The sequence below is a fragment of the Mastigoproctus giganteus genome, chromosome 14 (assembly GCF_048544385.1).
Source record: "Mastigoproctus giganteus isolate SK-2022 chromosome 14, ASM4854438v1, whole genome shotgun sequence".
In the NCBI taxonomy this organism is placed as follows: domain Eukaryota; kingdom Metazoa; phylum Arthropoda; class Arachnida; order Uropygi; family Thelyphonidae; genus Mastigoproctus; species Mastigoproctus giganteus.
Window position 1 is genome coordinate 34,376,473 of NC_143588.1, and position 19,103 is coordinate 34,395,575.

At 39.5% G+C, this 19,103-nt stretch overlaps 2 protein-coding genes across 4 annotated transcripts in view; one reads left to right on the plus strand and one right to left on the minus strand.

Moving 5' to 3' along the window:
- Positions 1–7,904, minus strand: part of LOC150075058 (mitochondrial uncoupling protein 4-like) — a 308,741-nt gene extending 300,837 nt beyond the window's left edge. For both annotated transcript variants that reach the window (XM_090388936.1, XM_090388935.1), the window contains exon 1: positions 7,694–7,904. In XM_090388936.1, the coding sequence (XP_090245062.1) occupies positions 7,694–7,787 (94 nt within the window). In that variant the 5' untranslated portion in view covers positions 7,788–7,904. The remainder of the gene's footprint in view (positions 1–7,693) is intronic.
- Positions 7,905–8,113: 209 nt separating this feature from the next.
- drk (growth factor receptor-bound protein 2 drk) overlaps positions 8,114–19,103 on the plus strand; it is a 191,953-nt gene continuing 180,963 nt past the window's right edge. The window contains exon 1 of one of the 2 annotated variants that reach the window (XM_090389274.1): positions 8,114–8,227. The gene's annotated coding sequence lies outside the window, so the exon portion shown is untranslated. The remainder of the gene's footprint in view (positions 8,228–19,103) is intronic. The other variant, XM_090389275.1, reaches the window with a different exon arrangement.

Below are 19,103 nucleotides of genomic sequence, written 5' to 3' on the forward strand. Positions count from 1 at the left end.
ACTCTCAATTTTGATCTCCCAATGCTTATATCACACCAAACTGACTCGACACTGCACTGTCCAGCGATGTCGACTGGCTTCACTTCCTTGGGTTTTATGTATTTTTTAACTAATAGCATAACCCCTCCTCCCTTCCTATCCTTTCTGTAGACATTGTACTCCCCAAATTCCAGTTCTGCATTCCTTATTTCTGTGTGACACCACGTCTCTGATATCCCAACAATATCTGCCTTTGATGTTTTGAGCACTAGATCAAATTCATCAAATTTATTTACTAAACTCTTAGCATTGGTGTACAAGCAAGTATACATGCACCTGTTCTTTTTCTTAGCTACCCTAACACAACCCATGTGTTTACTTGTACCCCAATGATTCCCAGCAGTCTCTGAAATATCCTGCATCTTATTTTTCAGGCTGCTGCTCATTCCAATAGCAGCAGTGCAAGAATCACTTTCACCTCTGCCAGTGGCTTCTGTTAATCTATTAGTCCTTGTATTCCCCCAATCTAGCAGTTTTCCGACCCACCTAACACTGCCTCGATAGAATCAGCAAATATTCTTGCACCCTTTCTATTTAAGTGTGTCCCATCCCTGTAGAAGCAGTCTCTCCTGTTAACAAGTACAGTCCATGCCGAAAAAAATTCTACCTCTTGAGCCTTGCACAATCTTTCCAGGGCCAAATTGATCAATAAGGCTCTCATCATATACACCCTCCTATCGTGTCTGGGCAGAATTGAAGACACTTACAAATTCAACCCTAATTCACGGCTTTTTTTCAACAGTGACCTGTACTTGTTAAGTAATTCTGCCAGTCTCCTACTCTTGATATCATTAGTGCCAACGTGTACAACTATATCACCTTTTGTGCCCTTAAAAGATGATATCCGCTCTACAACGTCATCAACCTTTTCCAAATATTGTTGGAGTTGAATCTCTAAAAGTCACTTCAGAGATTTGTGACGTAATTAAAGTTGGCCACTAGACAATTGCAAATGTGCATAAACCACCAGGGGTCCCCTGGCCACTTGAAGTCCTACCAATTCTATCCCACCCTGCCATCTATACTGGAGACTTTAATAGTCACCACCTTACATGGGGGTATAACTCTACAGACCATGACGGAGACTTCCTAGCAAACCAGGCTTCTGCAAAGGATCTACATCTCCTCCATGACCCCAAACAACCTTCTCTGCACACTTGCAATGTGGCTCTTATTATTATTATTATTATTAGCTACATGGTGCAAGGAAGCCTGAGGCTTATGCTGCATTAGCCAAAAAAAAATTTCCGAGTTACCCTGTGAGAGAGAGTAGAAGGGAATCACTAAGAAGAGAATGATGACATCCAGCTCAGGACCCTGGGTGTGCCAAGCCCATACTCACCAGATGTGAGCCCCTGGGGGTTCCTGATCTTTTGTGATCCACTCCAAAAAAGCCTAGCCAAACTCAACACGAATTATAGTCTTGCAGAAAATACCACACAGCCAACACCGTCCCATTATCACTGATCTCAAAATCGATATTCCTGTTGTGAATACTTGCCCTAAACCATGTTGGAACTATAGGAAAGCTGACTGGCTAAGATATCAATCACTCTCTGATGCTTCTATTAGTTCCATTCCACATAATATCTCAATAGAATGTGCTTACCATAGATTTAAAAATGCTATATTTAAGGCAACAGTCCAGTCCATCCCCCATGGCTATCACAAGAAATACAGTCCATGCTTAAATAAGCATAGCACCAAACTGTTGAAGAAGTTTGAAATCTTGGGTAATCCTGAGGATGGAGCTGAGCTTCTAAAGGAATTAGAAATAAATCACAGAAGGCATTGGGAGAGATTCGTAACAGGACTTGATATGACACGATCTAGCAGAAAAGCATGGTTCTTAATTAGAAAGCTAGGTTGAACTGAGAGACTACTGCAAAACAAACAGACAAGTGACTCCAAACAAAATTGCTTCTCATCTGTTGACCACTGCTCACACTAAGCATGACAAGAATTTTGAGAAGGAAATCAAGGCCTTATGGAGAAAGCATAAGAGTTGGTGAAGAGAAATTTATTCCGTTTACAATGGAAGAAACCATGTCAGCACTATCAAAGATGAAATGCAATAAAGCCCGTGGAATAGATAACATCTCCCCAGAGATTCTCAAGAACCTTGGACCTAAAGGAACTAAATGGCTGCCCCATTTTCTATCCCACATTGTCACTGAGAAGAGAATACCTAAGATATGGCTAAAAGCCAAAGTGATAGCCGCCCCCAAACCAGGAAAGGATACCTGGTTAATTGCTGGAACAAACTTCCATCTGTCATGGAAGTTGATAGGTTGAATAAATTTAAGGAGGAACTGGACAGGCATTTGGAGGGAATGGTGTGATTTTTTTTTGGCTGATGCTGCATAATCTCATACACTCGCTTTCTTGCATCACATGCCACCACTATTACTACTACCTCATTACCTTCTAGCAATTGCCTCATTTCTCTATTGAGTTACTGTTATAAACTTCTAGAAAGAGTTACCTTACAATGAATTACATCACGCATTGAAAATACTCTTCGGGTTGAACAGGCTGAATTTAGAAGTAAAAGAAGTACTTGCAACCAAGTCCTAGCCTTAACAACTTACGTTAAGAATGGTTTTCTAATTAAAGAGAAGACTGGAGCAGTCTTTTTAGATCTTACTGCTGATTATGATACTATCTGGCCCAAACGCTACCTCGCTAGACAGTGGAAATCATTGAGCTCCTCCTCCTCGGGAACCAACAATTCCACATAATCTGGGAGATAAATGCAGTAAATGGAAATCTCAAAAAAATGGCTTGCTACAAGAGTCAATGTTAGCTCCAACCCTCTTTAATATCTTCATAAATGATCTGCCAAGAACAACATCAAGGAAATTCATATATATACAGATGACATATGCCTGGCATACAGAAGTTAGAGCTTTCAAACTATCTTAACTCTGACCTGAAAGATATTATTGATTACTGTAACAGGTGGCGTTTGATATCAAGCACCCCCAAAACTGTCACGTCCTGTTTTCATTTATACCATGCAGCAAGCCAAAAAGAACTGAACATCCATTTAGACAACGTTGTTGTTGTTATTTGGTTTTTAGGAGCATTAGCAACTAAGGCCATATTGCTCCGGGGATATGCGGTGGTCATTCCCTGACCTTTCCACATCCTCTGTATTTGGTGGGTCACAGGCTCGAACCCCGGTCTAATTAAGAAGCGTGTGCTACGCACTGCTGCTCCTGCCCACCTGGCTACAGAGGCGCCTTTAGACAACAATTGTTTAAGAAACGACAAGTATCCAACTTATCTTGGAATTACTCTAGATCATACTCTGACATACAAAAACCACGTTAAGTGAAAAACAAACTCCGGACAAGAAATAACTTGAGTATGCTTTCCGGATCAAGATGGGGAGCTAATGCCCATACTTTAAGAACATCCAGCCTTTGAATTTGCTATTCCATTACACAGTATTGCTGTCCAGTTTGGCAAAATTCTGCCCACACAAACGTTGTTGACACCCAACTAAACTATAAGAAACATCATTGGCACAATGATGCCTACCAAAACTGAGTGGTTGCCAGTCCTTTTGAACATTGCCCCTCTTAATCTCCAAAGACAGAAAAACACAGTTAAACAGCTGCGAAATATCCAAATAAGGATAGTTACTGCTGCATGATGCATCTGGAATGTACCTCCACGACGACTGAACAGCAGGCACCTAATCTGAAGTGATCCTTCACTATTCGAACAGGATACTCCAACCCATGTTTGCTTGGCAGCAAAAATGGGATCTTAATGCTAATCAGATTCCCAACTCCCATCTTACTGACAGAGTGGACAAACCCATAGCAGGTTTTGATCTTCCCAGAAATATATGGAAGAAGATAAACCGCATTAGAAGTGATTATGCTGCGTGTGCCAAATCAGAACATAAATGGGGATTCTCCCCTCTATGCTTGTGCAACTGTACAAGACGCTTCACATATACTAACTAGCTGCACCTTCTGACAGGGACTCCCTGGACGAATCACTGCTTTGCATAATTGTACCAACGAGGCATTCGAATGGCTTGATTTGCTTTAAACTTTGTACTAGTTCAATTCCTATCGTTTTTTTTGTATTACCTGTTAATTCTTATTATTTTGCTGTTCTATTTTATTTATTATTCATCTCAGATATTGATTTTGATTAATTACAACTACTGATTTTGATTAATTACAACTTACAAAATTAATTTTATTTTGTAAATTTTGTGCACACATCTTTGTACTCAATGCATTCGAAATAAATTAGTTTGGGATTACTGCTACCTATGGGGGATTACTACTTTGATTACGCTACTTTGGGATTACTGCTACCTATATGCTGTACTTTGCATTTTTTTCAATGTTAAACTTCAGTTGCCTCTTCTCAGCCATCTGCCTTTTCTAGATCCTGTTGCAGCAGTGTACCATCAATAACATGCCCTGCCGAACTTTGTATCAGCTGCAAACTTGGACATTAAGCCAGAAGAATATCATTGATAAATGATATTCATCCACATCATTGATAAATACAGAAAACAACAATGGTCCCTATATCGAACCCTGGGGAATTCCACTAATAACATTCCATGAAGAGTTTCCTCCAACTCAGCACATGGCAAGAAATATATCCAGTGTTTCAACCACAACATATGGTATATGAATAAAATACATAATACAATGGTGTGCAAAACTTAATGACCAGTCAGGTTTTCATCTGTAGCTTCTCATAGGAGTGGCCTGGATATGGGGAAAGCATACCAAAGGAACCTCATGAGGTACAGAAATGATGAAGGAAACAACACCAACACAACAACGAAAACAAAACAGCACAGAGGGACTTTATTCAAAAATGGCAACATAGCACTGGCTGCCATGATACAAATGCATCACTGCAAAAGATGGAACAAAGGGAAGAGGTGGTCCTCAGTAGGAGATATGGCCACCCCCTAATGTCAATGCAGGCTTTGCACCGCCTGTCCATACTTAGAACAATGTTGTTGACAAGTTCTTGTGCTAACATTGTCCATTCCTCTGTCAACGCCATCTTCAGCTGGTGAACATTTTCTGGTGGGTGTGGACGTGCCGCTAGGCGTCTCCCCAGAGCATCCCATGTGTTCGATGGGATTTAGATCGGTGGAATGGGCAGGCCAATCCATACGAACAATGTCCTCACTTTCTAAAAGCATATCAACAGCTGCAGTGCGATGGGGTGTGGCATTATCATCCATAAACACGAACTCGGGGCCAATGGTACCTCGGAACACCCACATGGGGTGTTCTGAGGTACCATTGACATGGGGAAGAATTATCTCAGTACAGTAGCGTGCACCGGTTACAATACTGCCTTCCAGTATCTGGAGTTGTGTACATCCATCCAAGATAACGCCTCCCCAGACGAGAATGCCTCGACCGCCATATCGATACCATGGGGTGATACCATGTGCCAACCTCTCGCCAGATTAGCTGATGTCCAGAATCGCTGCTGAGACTGAATCTATTCTCATCAATAAAGAGTACCTTAACCCATTGTGCTGCTGTTCAGCAGTGTTAAAGGGACACAGTGTACTGGCCATTGGGCAAACAGTCCACCTTTGTGGAGTCACCATGATATCCTGTGCTCTTGTACAGCTGGTTTGCAATGGATCCCGCTGTCTTCATGGTCCCTCTTGGCCTGTAGGAGTATATAGCAGTCATCGTTGAGCGTTGTATTTCTTGGACGATCGCCACTGGTCCTTCGAACAGCTGTACCTGTTGTTCTGAAGGCCGACCACGCATATGAGACGATACTATGAACGATACTGAACTCTGCTGCCACACTCCTTGCACTTCAACCTTCCTCGAGCTTCCCAATTATTCGACTCCGGGTAAAGTCATCCAGATGTTGTCTACTGGCCATTTCGTCGTCTGTAGCACTGTATGAAACCAATCAAACATCTGTAACAATCATGATCACCATTCAGTAATTTGCACATAACTGCTGAACTGCTGCTTTTGTGTGTTTATGTCAGCCCTCTCATCATGATTCAAATTTTTGCATGTTCACCAGCTTTCTACTGAACGGCCACAGTTATGCAAATCGCCACAGGTGTTTTGTTTGATTTTGTGGTTGTAGCCTTTAGAAATAGTGTTGGTCCTTAAGTCTTGCACACCAATGTATGTATGGAAAAAAAATAATAATAAATACTGAATTTCCCTCGGTGTAATTTTAATTAAATTTGGGAAGGCTTGATATATTGTAATATATTTCATGAAAATCCATCTACTGGGTGCAGCTGGCAGACAGATAAGGAAACAATAATTGTCAGATAAGTAATGGTCTGATTTTAATGAAATAAATCCATACACTGGGAGGGAGTCTAGTTGTTACATGCAGATGGATGGACAAACAGATAAGGTGAAGATGAAAAGTGCATTATGCATGCATATATGCTAATGCACCTTAAAAAATAAATAAAAAAAACACTACTCACTTCATATGTACATCCCCAGTAACTATTTTCTATTACTTCATTAAATTTATTCCAACACCCCACTTCGGATTTGCTGTTAGTCTCACTGTACAGAATTTAAAAACTGTGAGACCACTATAGTCACTTTTACAGAAGTAAAAACCCTTCCCTTTACCCTTGATGGTAATTATATATTTAAGTAAATCCCACATCAGTACACTGTGATCACTGCCACCTAGTGGTTCTCTTATCTGCAGTTCTTTATACACAAATAATCACTGCAGAAAACAATCATCCAATAAATCCACAAAAGTCTTGCTAGTGTGTGAGTGACCAACCCACAAGTTCCAGTCAATATCTGGAAAGTTAAAATCTCCCACTATAACACAATCTGATTTACTAGCCCATTCTATTTCTCTGTACAATTGTTTGTTGTACTCATTAGACCTATTGCACACTCCTACTCTCATTTTTGCTTTCCCAGTGCTTATGTCACACCAAACTGACTCGATATTGCACTGTCCATCATACACTTCCTTAGATTTTATGTTTTTCTGCATAACCACTCCTCCCTTTTTATCCTTTCTGCACACACTTACTTACTCCCCAAATTCCAAATCCGGACTGCTTATATCTGTGTGACACCACGTCTCTGATGTCCCAACAATATCTGCCTTTTGATGTCTTGACCAGCACTTCAAATTTATTTACTATACTTCTGGCATTGGTGTACATGAAGTATACATGCACCTATCCTTATTCTTAGTTACCCTAACACAGCCCACGTATTTATTTGTTTTATGATTACTCCCATCAGTCCCCGAAATCCGCAGCTCCCCGCTGCTGCTCATTCTAATATAAGCAGTGCAAGAATCATTTTCACCTCTGACTACGGCTACTATTAACCTTTTAGTCTGTGTATCCACCCACCCAAGTGGATCAGGTAAGATAAATTCTTTCCAGTTGTGCAGTGTCCTTTTCTGGTGAGCTGTCCGACAGCTTGGATTACACAGAGAAATTTTTCCTACATAAAGTTTTGCAATACGATTTCCCCTTCCTCTTCACCCCATCGTAGGAATTGTGTGCACATGTAGATAATTACGATTTATGGTGTTCATTAAAGCAATTCAAAATAGTACAGAGAATTATTTTTGGTACTATCTTGAAACTCGTAATTAATTGGTGCAAACTTGCCTGTTTCAGCACATGCAGCAGCAATAGCGGATAAAATATATTTAGACCACAGATTTTCTACTGGAATATCACCACGACCGTCATTAGGTGCCATTATTCAGTAATTTTTGAAAAGGTGGACCAGCAGTAAACGGATGCATTTATTTTCAAATGGTTGGGCATACCTCATTTTATAACGAAACAACTTTTCGTTCACTTTTAGTACATAAAACAGACTATAACTTTTTAAGTTAATTTTTTTTCATATCTTAGTAGCACAACAAGCATATCAAATAATTCCTCCTTCGGAGGTATCTCTGCTGTTGTCAAGCATCTATTATTTATTTCGAGTGGCGAGTTTAATTTTCTCTTAAGCACCATAAACTTAAAAAAAAAAAACTTTACTTAGCAAAAATATTTAAAAAATTATTTATTTACAGACATGTCAGTATCTCAGAAATGCATGAAAGAAGCCCGTGCAAAATGACATAGGTTTCTTTCCTTTCGTACTTTTGTATCTTTCCGCTGAAGTCAAGGTAAATGGCAGATGGTAAGGTATGTTTTGAATATTCTGCTATCGTTTGATTTATTTGTTTGTATTGATTTGGACAAGGTTAACCTAGAAATTAGATAAAAATATTAACTACTGTTTGCATTTCATTTATTGTTGCTATACCATGTTGGGCAGATATTTAACTTGCAGAAGTGATGATCTATTTTTGTCTTCCTCTTATGCTTCAAACCTTATACAATGGCAAAATAGGATTCACAGTGCAATACTCATACTGTTTACTGTATGTACAGAAATTACTTTTTTTTAATTGTTTCTTCTAATTAGGTTAATAATATATGATTATGTAATGCCCAGGGATGTTATAAGAAGTTGTGATTTTGAAAGAAATCATTTGCTATTTAATGTGTTCTTGTGGTTTACTTTCCTTCGGTATGCTCTCCAAATTCCACCGCCCCCCCACACATCTTTTTAAAATGCAAACTATATGGAATGTAAACTATGAAATATAATAAAACCGTTATTTAAGTATTGTACGAAATAAACCACACTTATACATTAACATTTGATACGTTGTTGTGTTTAATATTGCAAAAAAAAAAGCATATATTTGACACTACATAACGGCACATGAGAACATTTTAAACTTATACACTCACACAGTTTCATTAGCAATGATTGCACAATTTCAGTTGAACTTTTAAAAATAATTTTTGCACAAAATTAAACAGCAACGGCTTTTTATATATTTTTAGTATACATAATTATAATTTACGATCAGTGTCTTTATCTCCCCTTATCATAAACAATATTTATTGTAGATATCATGGCAGGAGCAGTTGCCCACACAAAACTATTAAAACCACGGCATTTTAACATTTGTTATAAAGAATTTGTGGAGAAATATACATAACAAAATTTGTTTATTTCATATTCACAATATTTTTGTTTTTTTTTTTCCTGTATGAAAGCATATTTATTTAAATGTTTAAAATAGAATCATTAAACTTAATAATACATACTTGTGTGAAAAACTGATAAATACAATTATTCTTTTAGTAATTTTATACATACAGCATGAATTTATATACATCCTGTGATATACCCAAAGAATAAATCCAATATTACCGCTAACCACTTACAGAAAATAAAAAAAAAATAAAAAAACATTACAACTGAAAAACAGATTTGACCAGTTAATCAAAAATCAGAGAAGACCAAGAATTTTTCTAAAATTCAGACATTAAGATTAGTAGAGGCACATGATGCAGGAAGGCAAACTTATGCAGCATCAGCCAAAAAAAAAAAAAAAAAAAAACACTTCCAACTTCTGATACATTCATTGCAAATGTTTGTCTAGCTCTGCCTTGAATTTATTTAAGGTATCAACTTCCACAACAACATATGGAGCTTTGTTCCAGGAGTCAACTACCTGCTGGCTAAAGGCAAACTTCCGGACATCTATTCTACAACTGTCTTTCCTCAGTTTGAATCTGTGCCTCCTCAGGATTGTAATCTGAGCAAGAGGAAGAATCCCCTCAGTATTAAGCCTACTTGTTGGGATATCAGAGACGTGCTGTCACACAGATATAAGGAATGCAGAACTGGAATTTGGGGAGTACAATGTGTACAGAAAGGATTGGAAGGGAAGAAGGGTTATGCTATTAGTTAAGAAACATAAAATCCAAGGAAGTGAAGCTAGTCAACATCACTGGACTGTGCAGTGTCGAGTCAGTTTGGTGTGACATAAGCATTGAGAGTAGGAGGGTGCTATAGGCCTAATGACTCTGATGAGTATAATAAGAAACTGTACAGGGAAATAGAGTGGGCCAGTAAATCAGAGAGTCTTATAATGGGGGATTTTAATTTCCCAGATATTGACTGGAATTTGTGGTTTCACTCACACACTAGCAAGTCTTTTGTGGATTTATTGGATGATTGTTTTCTACATCAGCATGTTCGGGAGGCAACTAGAGGGAGTAATACTCTTGATCTTATTATCAGTAGTGATTCTTCATGCATTAAGAATCTGCAGATAAATGAACCACTAGGTGGCAGTGATCACAGTGGGCTGAAGTAGGATTTACTCAAAGAGGTAACTACCATCAGGGATAAAGGGAAAGGTTTTTGCTTTCGTAAAGGTGACTATGATGATCTGAGACAATATTTAAATTCTATACAGTGGGACCAACTGATGATGTTACCAACAGCAAATTCAAAATGGGAAGCATTCAAAGAACTTATCTTGGAAGCTACTGGGCTTTACATACCAACTAAGAAATATTGTTCAAGGTTTAGGCCTAAACGGATGTCAGATGAACTAATGAGGCATATGGCAGAAAAGACAAATGCATGGGATACATATAAATTAATGGGTGATATGGAAGCATTATGATAGATATAAGCTGGTCTGAAACCAAGTCACAAAGGAGATTAGGCAGGCAAAGGCAGATTATGAGAAATCCTTGGAAAAGGATGTAAAGGAAAACAGAAAAGAGCTCTTTACCTATGTAAACTCTAGAAGGAAAGGGATGAATCAGATTGGTCCACTGGATATTGATGGTTCAACAGTTGGGGATCCTGCTTGGGTGGCTAACAAACTAAACGAGTATTTTGCATCTATATTCACACATGAGGAGTTATTCAAGAAGGGGAATGCCAGAGGTGAAGTAAACTCTGGCAATGAGCTAGATGATTTTTAATAACTGAGAAGAAAGTAGAGGAGAAATTGTTGAGAATAAACATAAAAAAGGCACCCGGGGTGGATGGGATCTATCCAGTTATATTAAAGGAGGCAGCAAAGAAAGTAAGCAAACCCTTAGCCATAATTATGAGAGCTTCTTTGAACTCAGGGGAGGTACCTATACACTGGAGATATGCAAATGTGACCCCAGTTCACAAAGGAAGATTGTGCCTCCGTAGTCAGGTGGAGCAGCAGTGCATAGCACACGCTTCTTGATTAAACCGGGATTCGAGCCCGTCACCACCAAATACGAAGGATGCGGAAAGGTCAGGGAATGACCACAGCATATCCCGGAGCAATATGGCCTTAGTTGCTAATATTCCTAAAAACCAAAACAACAACAAAGGAGGATCAAAGGCTGACACAAGTAATTATAGACCTGTGAGTTTAACTTCTGTTCCAAAATAATTAATGGAGGCACTGGTTAAAAAAGACTGCAGGATCATCTAGACAAGACTTCAGTTATAGCTCGGACACAGCATGGTTTTGTTAAGGGAAGGTCTTGCCTGACCAATTTGATTGGATACTATGATGCAGTCACAAAAGTACTGGATGCAGGGAATAACTTTGATATTATATATTTGGATCTTAGAAAGGCTTTTGATGCTGTTGCACATGGAAGACTGCTGCACAAATTGGAGCAGTGTGGCATTAGAGGCAAATTGCTGCTATGGATAAAGGGGTGGTTGAGGGGGGAGAAGACAGAGTGGTTATCAATGGACGCTGCTCATCATGGACTAATGTTATTAGTGGAATTCCTCAGGGTTCAGTGTTGGGTCTATTGTTTACTGTATTTATAAATGATATTAATGATGGTCTATCAAGCTTAATGTCCAAGTTTGCAGACAATACAAAGGTTGGCAGGGTTGTTAAGGACACTATTGACACTATGCTGCTGTTGCAATAGGATCTGGAAAGATTGGGCAGATGGGCTAAAGGTGGCAAATGAAGTTTAACATTGACAAATGTAAAGTACTACATATGGGACACAGCAACCCCAGAGCAACGTATCAACTCTGTGGTACTACACTGACAGTGGTAGAGAATGAAAGGAACCTGGGTATGGTTGAGCAGGCAGATATGAAGTTCTCTTCCAGACAGGCAGCAAGAGTAGCTCATGGTGTCTTATCAATGATATACAGGAATTTTTCTAGCAGGGATAAGGAGGTGATTATTCCCTTGTATAAGGCAATGGTCAGGCCACACCTTGAGTACTGTATACAGGTCTGGAGGCCTCATTTCAAGAAGGATGTAGATCTGCTGGAACGAGTACAGAGAAGGGCAAAAAGATTAGTGAATGGAACAAAGGGTTGCTCTTACAAAGAAAGGCTTAAGTTTTGCAAATTACAGTGTCTGGAGACTAGGAACTGGCGAGGTGATCTGATAGAGGTGTATAAAGCCTTGAATGGTTTGAGCATGCTCAATGCCGATGGGATTCTGCCTCTTGCTCAGAATAATCACCTGAGAGGGCATAAATTCAAATTGAGGTAAAACAGATGTAGGATAGATGTGCGGAAATTTGCCTTTAGCCAGCGGGTAGGTGGTTGGTGGAACAGACTTCCATCCCTTGTTGTGGAAGTTGATAGCCTAAATAAATTTAAGGCTCAACTGGACAGGTATCTCGAACGAACGGCAGGGTGAAGTGGAATTTTTTTTTTTTTTTGCTGATGCTGCATAAGCTTGCTTTCTTGCATCATATGCCTCTACTAATACTAATCCTGAAGTTGAATAACAAGCCAGTCAGATAGTGCCCTGGCTTCTATTACTGCTGTGGTAATTTCCTTCAGTGTTAACAGAGGACTGTTCTCAAAATAAGACAGTACTGGAAAAGCTATACAGCAGAGATGTAGAGTTCAACTAAGAAGAGAGAGACATCACCGCACTCCGTGGAAGGAACCCGTACAAAGGAGTCGTAGCGTGAAAGTGAAGGAAGGCAAGTCCTGAACTATGTTGTTTAGGAAATGGTACTTAGATAAAGTGGGAGATTATTTTTTAGAGTAAGGTTAAAGTTGAAGAAACACGAGAAATAAGGGAATGTTTAGTATTGAATTGGTTTATTGGTTGAAGTTGTAATGAAAATTGATATTGCTAAATTAAGAGAGATTACATGGGAATTGTTAGTATTAAGTTAGTGACTTATGGATTGCTGTTGTATAGCATTAGCATTAGCATTAGTAGAGGCATATGATGCAAGAAAGCAAGCTTATTCAGCATCAGCCAAAAAAAAAAAAAAACCCTCTCCCATTTCACCCCTCCGTTCGTTCGAAATACCTGTCCAGTTGAGCTTTAAATTTGTTTAGGCTATCAACTTCAACAACAAGTGATGGAAGTCGGTTCCACCAACCAACCACCCGCTGGCCAAAGGCAAATTTCCGCACATCTATCCGACATCCGTCCTTCCTCAATTTGAATTTATGCCCTCTGAGGTGATTATTCTGAGAAAGATGAAGAATCCCATTGGCATTGAGCATGCTCAAACCATTCAAAGCCTTATACACCTCTATCAGATCACCTCGCTGGTGCCTAGTCTCCAGACTCTGTAATTTGCAAAACTTAAGCCTTTCTTCGTAAGAGCAACCCTTTGTTCCATTTACTAATCTTGTTGCCCTTCTCTGTACCCGTTCCAGCAGCTCTACATCCTTCTTGAAATGAGGCCTCCAGACCTGTATACAATACTCAAGATGTGGCCTAACCATTGCCTTATACAAGGGAATAATCACCTTATCCCTGCTAGAAAAATTCCTGTATATCATTGACAAGACACCATGAGCTACTCTTGCAGCTCGTCTGCACTGCTCAGAGAACTTCATATCTGCCTGCACAATTACCCCCAGGTCCTTTTCATTCTCCACAACTGTCAGTGTAGTACCGCAGAGTTGATACATTGCTCTGGGGTTACTGTTACCCATATGTAGTACTTTACATTTGTCAATGTTAAACTTCATTTGCCACCTCTCAGCCCATCTGTTCAACCTTTCCAGATCCTGTTGCAGCAGCATAGCGTCAGTAGTGTCCTTAACGACCCTGCCAACCTTTGTATCATCTGCAAACTTAGACATTAAACTTGATATCCCATCATCAATATCATTCATAAACACCGAAAACAACAATGGACCCAACACTGAACCTTGAGGAACTCCACTAATAACATTAGTCCACGTTGAGCAGTGTCCATTGATTACCACTCTCTGTCTTCTGCCACTCAACCATCCCCTTATCCATAGCAGCAATTTGCCTCCAATGCCACACTGCTCCAATTTGTGCAGCAGTCTTCCATGTGCAACAGTATTAAAAGCCTTTCTAAGATCCAAATATATAATATCAAAGTTATTCCCTGCATCCAGTTCTTTTGTGACTACATCATAGTATCCAATCAAATTGGTCAGGCAAGACCTGCCCTTAACAAAACCATGCTGCGTCTGAGCTATAACTGAATTCTTGTCTAGATGATCCTGCACTGCTTCTTTAACCAGTGCCTCCATTAATTTACCTGGAACAGAAGTTAAACTAACAGGTCTATAATTACTTGTGTCAGCCTTTGATCCTCCTTTTTGAATTGGGGTTACATTTGCAATCTCCAGTCTATGGGTACCTCCCCTGAGTCCAAAGAAGCTCTCATAATTATGGCTAGGGGTTTGCATACTTCCTTTGCTGCCTCCTTTAATATAACTGGATAGATCCCATCCACCCCAGGTGCCTTTTTTATGTTTATCCTCAACAATCTCTCCTCCACTTTCCTCTCAGTTATTACAAAATCATCCAGCTCACTGCCAATGTTTACTTTACCTACATCATTCTCCTTCCTGAATAACTCCTCATGCGCGAATGTAGATGCAAAATACTCGTTTAGATTGTTAGCCACCTGAGCAGGATCCTCAACTGTTGAACCATCAATATCCAGTGGACCAATCTGATTCATCCCTTTCCTTCTCGAGTTCAAGTATGTAAAGAACTCCTTTCTGTTTTTCTTTGCATCCTTTGCCAAGGATTTTTCGTAGTCTGCCTTTGCCTGCCTAATCTCCTTTGTGACTTGGTTACAGAGCAACTTATATCTGTCATAGGCTTCCATGTCACCCATTAATTTGTATGTATCCCATGCATTTTTCTTCTCTGCCACATGTCTCATTAGTCCATCTGACAACCATTTAGGCCTAAACCTTGAACAATATTTCTTAGTTGGTATGTAAAGCCTGGTAGCCACCAAGATTAGTTCCTTGAATGCTTCCCATTTTGAGTTTGCTGTTGGTAACATCATCAGTTGGTCCCACTGTATAGAATTTAAATACTGTCTCAGACCATCATAGTCGCCTTTACGAAAACAAAAACCCTTCCCTTTACCTCTGATGGTAGTTACCTCCTTGAGTAAATCCCACTTCAACACACTGTGATCACTGCCACCTAGTGGTTCATTTATCTGCAGGTTCTTAATGCATGAAGAATCACTACTGATAATCAGATCAAGAGTATTGCTCCCTCTTGTTGCCTCACGAACATGCTGATGTAGAAAACAATCATCCAATAAATCCACAAAAGCCTTGCTAGTGTGCGAGTGACCAACCCACAAATTCCAGTCAATATCTGGGAAATTAAAATCCCCCATTATAAGACTCTCTGATTTACTGGCCCACTCTATTTCCCTGTACAATATATTATTATACTCATCAGAGTCATTAGGCCTATAGCACACTCCTACTCTCAATTTTGATTTCCCTATGCTTATGTCACACCAAACTGAATCGACACTGCCCTGTCCATCGATGTCAACTGGCTTCACTTCCTTTGACTTTATGTGTTTCTTAATTAATAGCATAACCCCTCCTCCCCTCCTGTCCTGTCTATCCGTTCTATATACATTGTATTCCCCAAATTCCAGTTCCGCATTACTTATATCTGTGTGACACCACGTCTCTGATATCCCAACAATATCTGCCTTTGATGTTTTGAGCAATACCTCAAATTCATCAAATTTATGTGGAAGGAACCCGCACAAAGGAGTCGTAGTGTGAAAGTGAAGGAAGGCAAGTCCTGAACTATGTTGTTTAGGAAATGGTACTTAGATAAAGTGGGAGATTATTTTTTAGAGTAAGGTTAAAGTTGAAGAAACACGAGAAATAAGGGAATGTTTAGTATTGAATTGGTTTATTGGTTGAAGTTGTAATGAAAATTGATATTGCTAAATTAAGAGAGATTACATGGGAATTGTTAGTATTAAGTTAGTGACTTATGGATTGCTGTTGTAAAGAGATTGATATTGGTGATTAAGAGAAATATGAGGAAGTGATTAAGATTGAATTAAATTTGAAGCTGTAGTAGAGTTAAGATTATTAATTGAGAGAAATTTTATGGAAATGATAGCATATATTAACAGATTAAATGAGAAAAATGAATAGATTAGATGTAAATGAACACCAGTTATCTATTGTAAGTAGATTTGTATGATAAATGACTTTTGTTTTATATTTGTGTCATTGCTCTTGAGAAACTGACAGCTCACATATAATATATACGATATACTCGTGGGGGGGGAGAATATCCCTCAGCTCCTGGAAATTCTCATTTTTTAATGCAGTCAGGTATGAGAGTGGTTCAATAAAGAATCGTCCTCACCTACTTCCACATATCACAGAGTCATGATATTTTGCGTGTAGCATCATACATATCTATGTACTAAAGGTGTAAAATTTCAGCCCTGAGTCTTAATTTTTTTTTTTTTTTCTCTTACAGAGCTGAACATGTGACAAAGTAGCATCATGGACAAAGTTGAAGACACCTGTAATCTGGTATCTGTTCTTGAAGGGGAAATCTAAAGAAATCCACGAGGAGATGACTGCTGTATATAAGGATGAAGCCCCATCCTATGTCATTGTGAAGCACTTGCATAGACAGTTTACGTGTAGTCAGACATTGGTAGAAAAAAAAATATATATTATATTAGGGCTTTCTGTAATTCAATACATAAACCCGTATTTGTGTCTGTAAATTGCGTGTGTTTTGCTGGAAGAAAAAAATCCCACTTTCTTGGGTGGCAAAAACTTGCTACCTACGATTGAGACCAACTAACTCAGCCACGCACTGAAAAAAAAGCCCACTAAAGTTCTGTGTGCCATCGAACCCGGACCTTTTCTGCCCAGTGAGGCGCCTCTGTAGCCAGGTGAGAAGGAGCAGCAGTGCATAGCACACGCTTCTTGATTAAACCAGAGTTCGAGCCCATCACCACCAAATACGGAGGATGCGGAAAGGTCAGGGAATGACCACCGCAAATTCCTGATGCAATATGGCCTTAGTTGCTAATGCTCCTAAAAACCAAATAACAAACAAACAATCTGCCCAGTGTGGGAGAGGACGGTGACAATACCACTGTGCTACCCGCACAGACGGGCATCGGTAGAATCTAAGCACATTCCAGGTCGTCCCCATTCAGCCATTGATGACAGCGCGATCAGAAAAGTTGAGTCGTTAATCAAGTCGTAAAAAATGGTAGATCGCCAGATATCTGTGCGTGAATTGTCCCAGGAGGTGAAGATTAGTGTGGGCTCTGTTGAAACAGTCCTTCATGAATAACTTCATTTACGGAAATTGAGTGCAAGATGGATTCCATGATTATTGACTGGTTTACATAAGGCTGATTGACAACAGAAATCACAAGAAAAAATGAGCCAAAAAAAATGAGGAAGGCTTTTTCTCTTGTCTAATCACTCAGAATGAAAGTTAGATACACCATTTCAACCCTGAAAGTAAAAAGCAGTCCATGGAATGGCAACATCATGGTTCCCCCCCCCAAGAAGGTAAGGGTCCAAACATCAGCAGGAAAGGTCTTGTTGACAGTGTTTTAGGATGATAAGACACTCATTTCTGCAACAGAGTCATGGTTCAAAGACCTACCTCACCACTTCTACATAAACGGTATCATAGTCTCATCCATCAATGGTAAAAATGTGTAAATCTGCATGGTGGCTATGTAAAGGAGGACTAAAACCTGTGCCAAGAATCAACAGGCTAGCACCTCTGCAACTGGGTCAGGGCGATTCTTTATTGAACCACCCTCGTAGCTTGAGGGGAGTTGCTGTATGAAAATAATAACAATGGCCACTGATGGTGATACTAAGGTAGAGGGAATAAAAATTAATAAATAACCCTCCCACAACTTAGAATTGGCCCCGGGTGCCAAGCGTTTCCGTGGCCAAGTGATTATTGTGCGTATATCAAGCGTTTTTCTTCCCAGCGAATAAGTTTTCCTTTGTTTTATCTTGCAGTTATTCAATTTTCTGTTAAGTAGCTCTAGTCTCTTATAAGAAATAAGAAGAGAGCCCAGAAGAAGGAAATCACCTTTTTCTTTAATTTAGATTTACTAACCGTACTAACTCTACTCTTGGCCACAAAGTGGCACTGCTCCTGCCTCCCCGTGGCGGGGCCGATAACCTGGGTGGTAAGGAGAAACCCCCAGGGCGAAAAGGAGCCATTATGGATAAAAATAATTATCCACCGTTAGAGCCTTCGAGCTCAAGAACAGACACTTATAATAATCATGACCCCAATCACGACTTAGAAAATGACCATCCAAAGAGACAGAAGACTAATCAGATGGAGCAACCCTGCCCATCCTTTTTAATTTTCCACTCCCTTACTAGTCAGCCAATGAGCAAACTGTCTCCCTTCGTAATACAAAAACATCTCGAAGGTATTGCAGGATTTCCTAAGACTGTCAAGAGATTACAATCAGGAGACCTGCTAGTGGAAACTACGAACCACAGGCATTCGGAGAAACTCTTACAGTTAACGAACTTTGCGGGCATTCCGGTAAAAATATCTCCTCACGCAACCCTAAATTCATCTAAGGGTGTCATATCCAGTTGGGACCTGTTAAATGTCACAGAGCAAGAAATTACCCAAGAGCTGCAGGGACAAAATGTAATTCAAGCCAAACGTATAATGACTAAAAAAGATAATCAACTTATCCCAACTAGAAACATTATTCTCAAGTTCAATATGCCCAACTTACCGTCCTCTGTAAAAGCAGGTTATTTACTTTGCCGTATCCGCCCGTACATTCCCAATCCTTTAAGATGTTTTAAATGTCAAAAGTATGGCCACTCACAAACTGTATGCAGAGGAGTTCCTGTCTGTCCCAACTGTGATTCCTCGGATCACATACAAAGTGACTGTACGACTACTAAAAT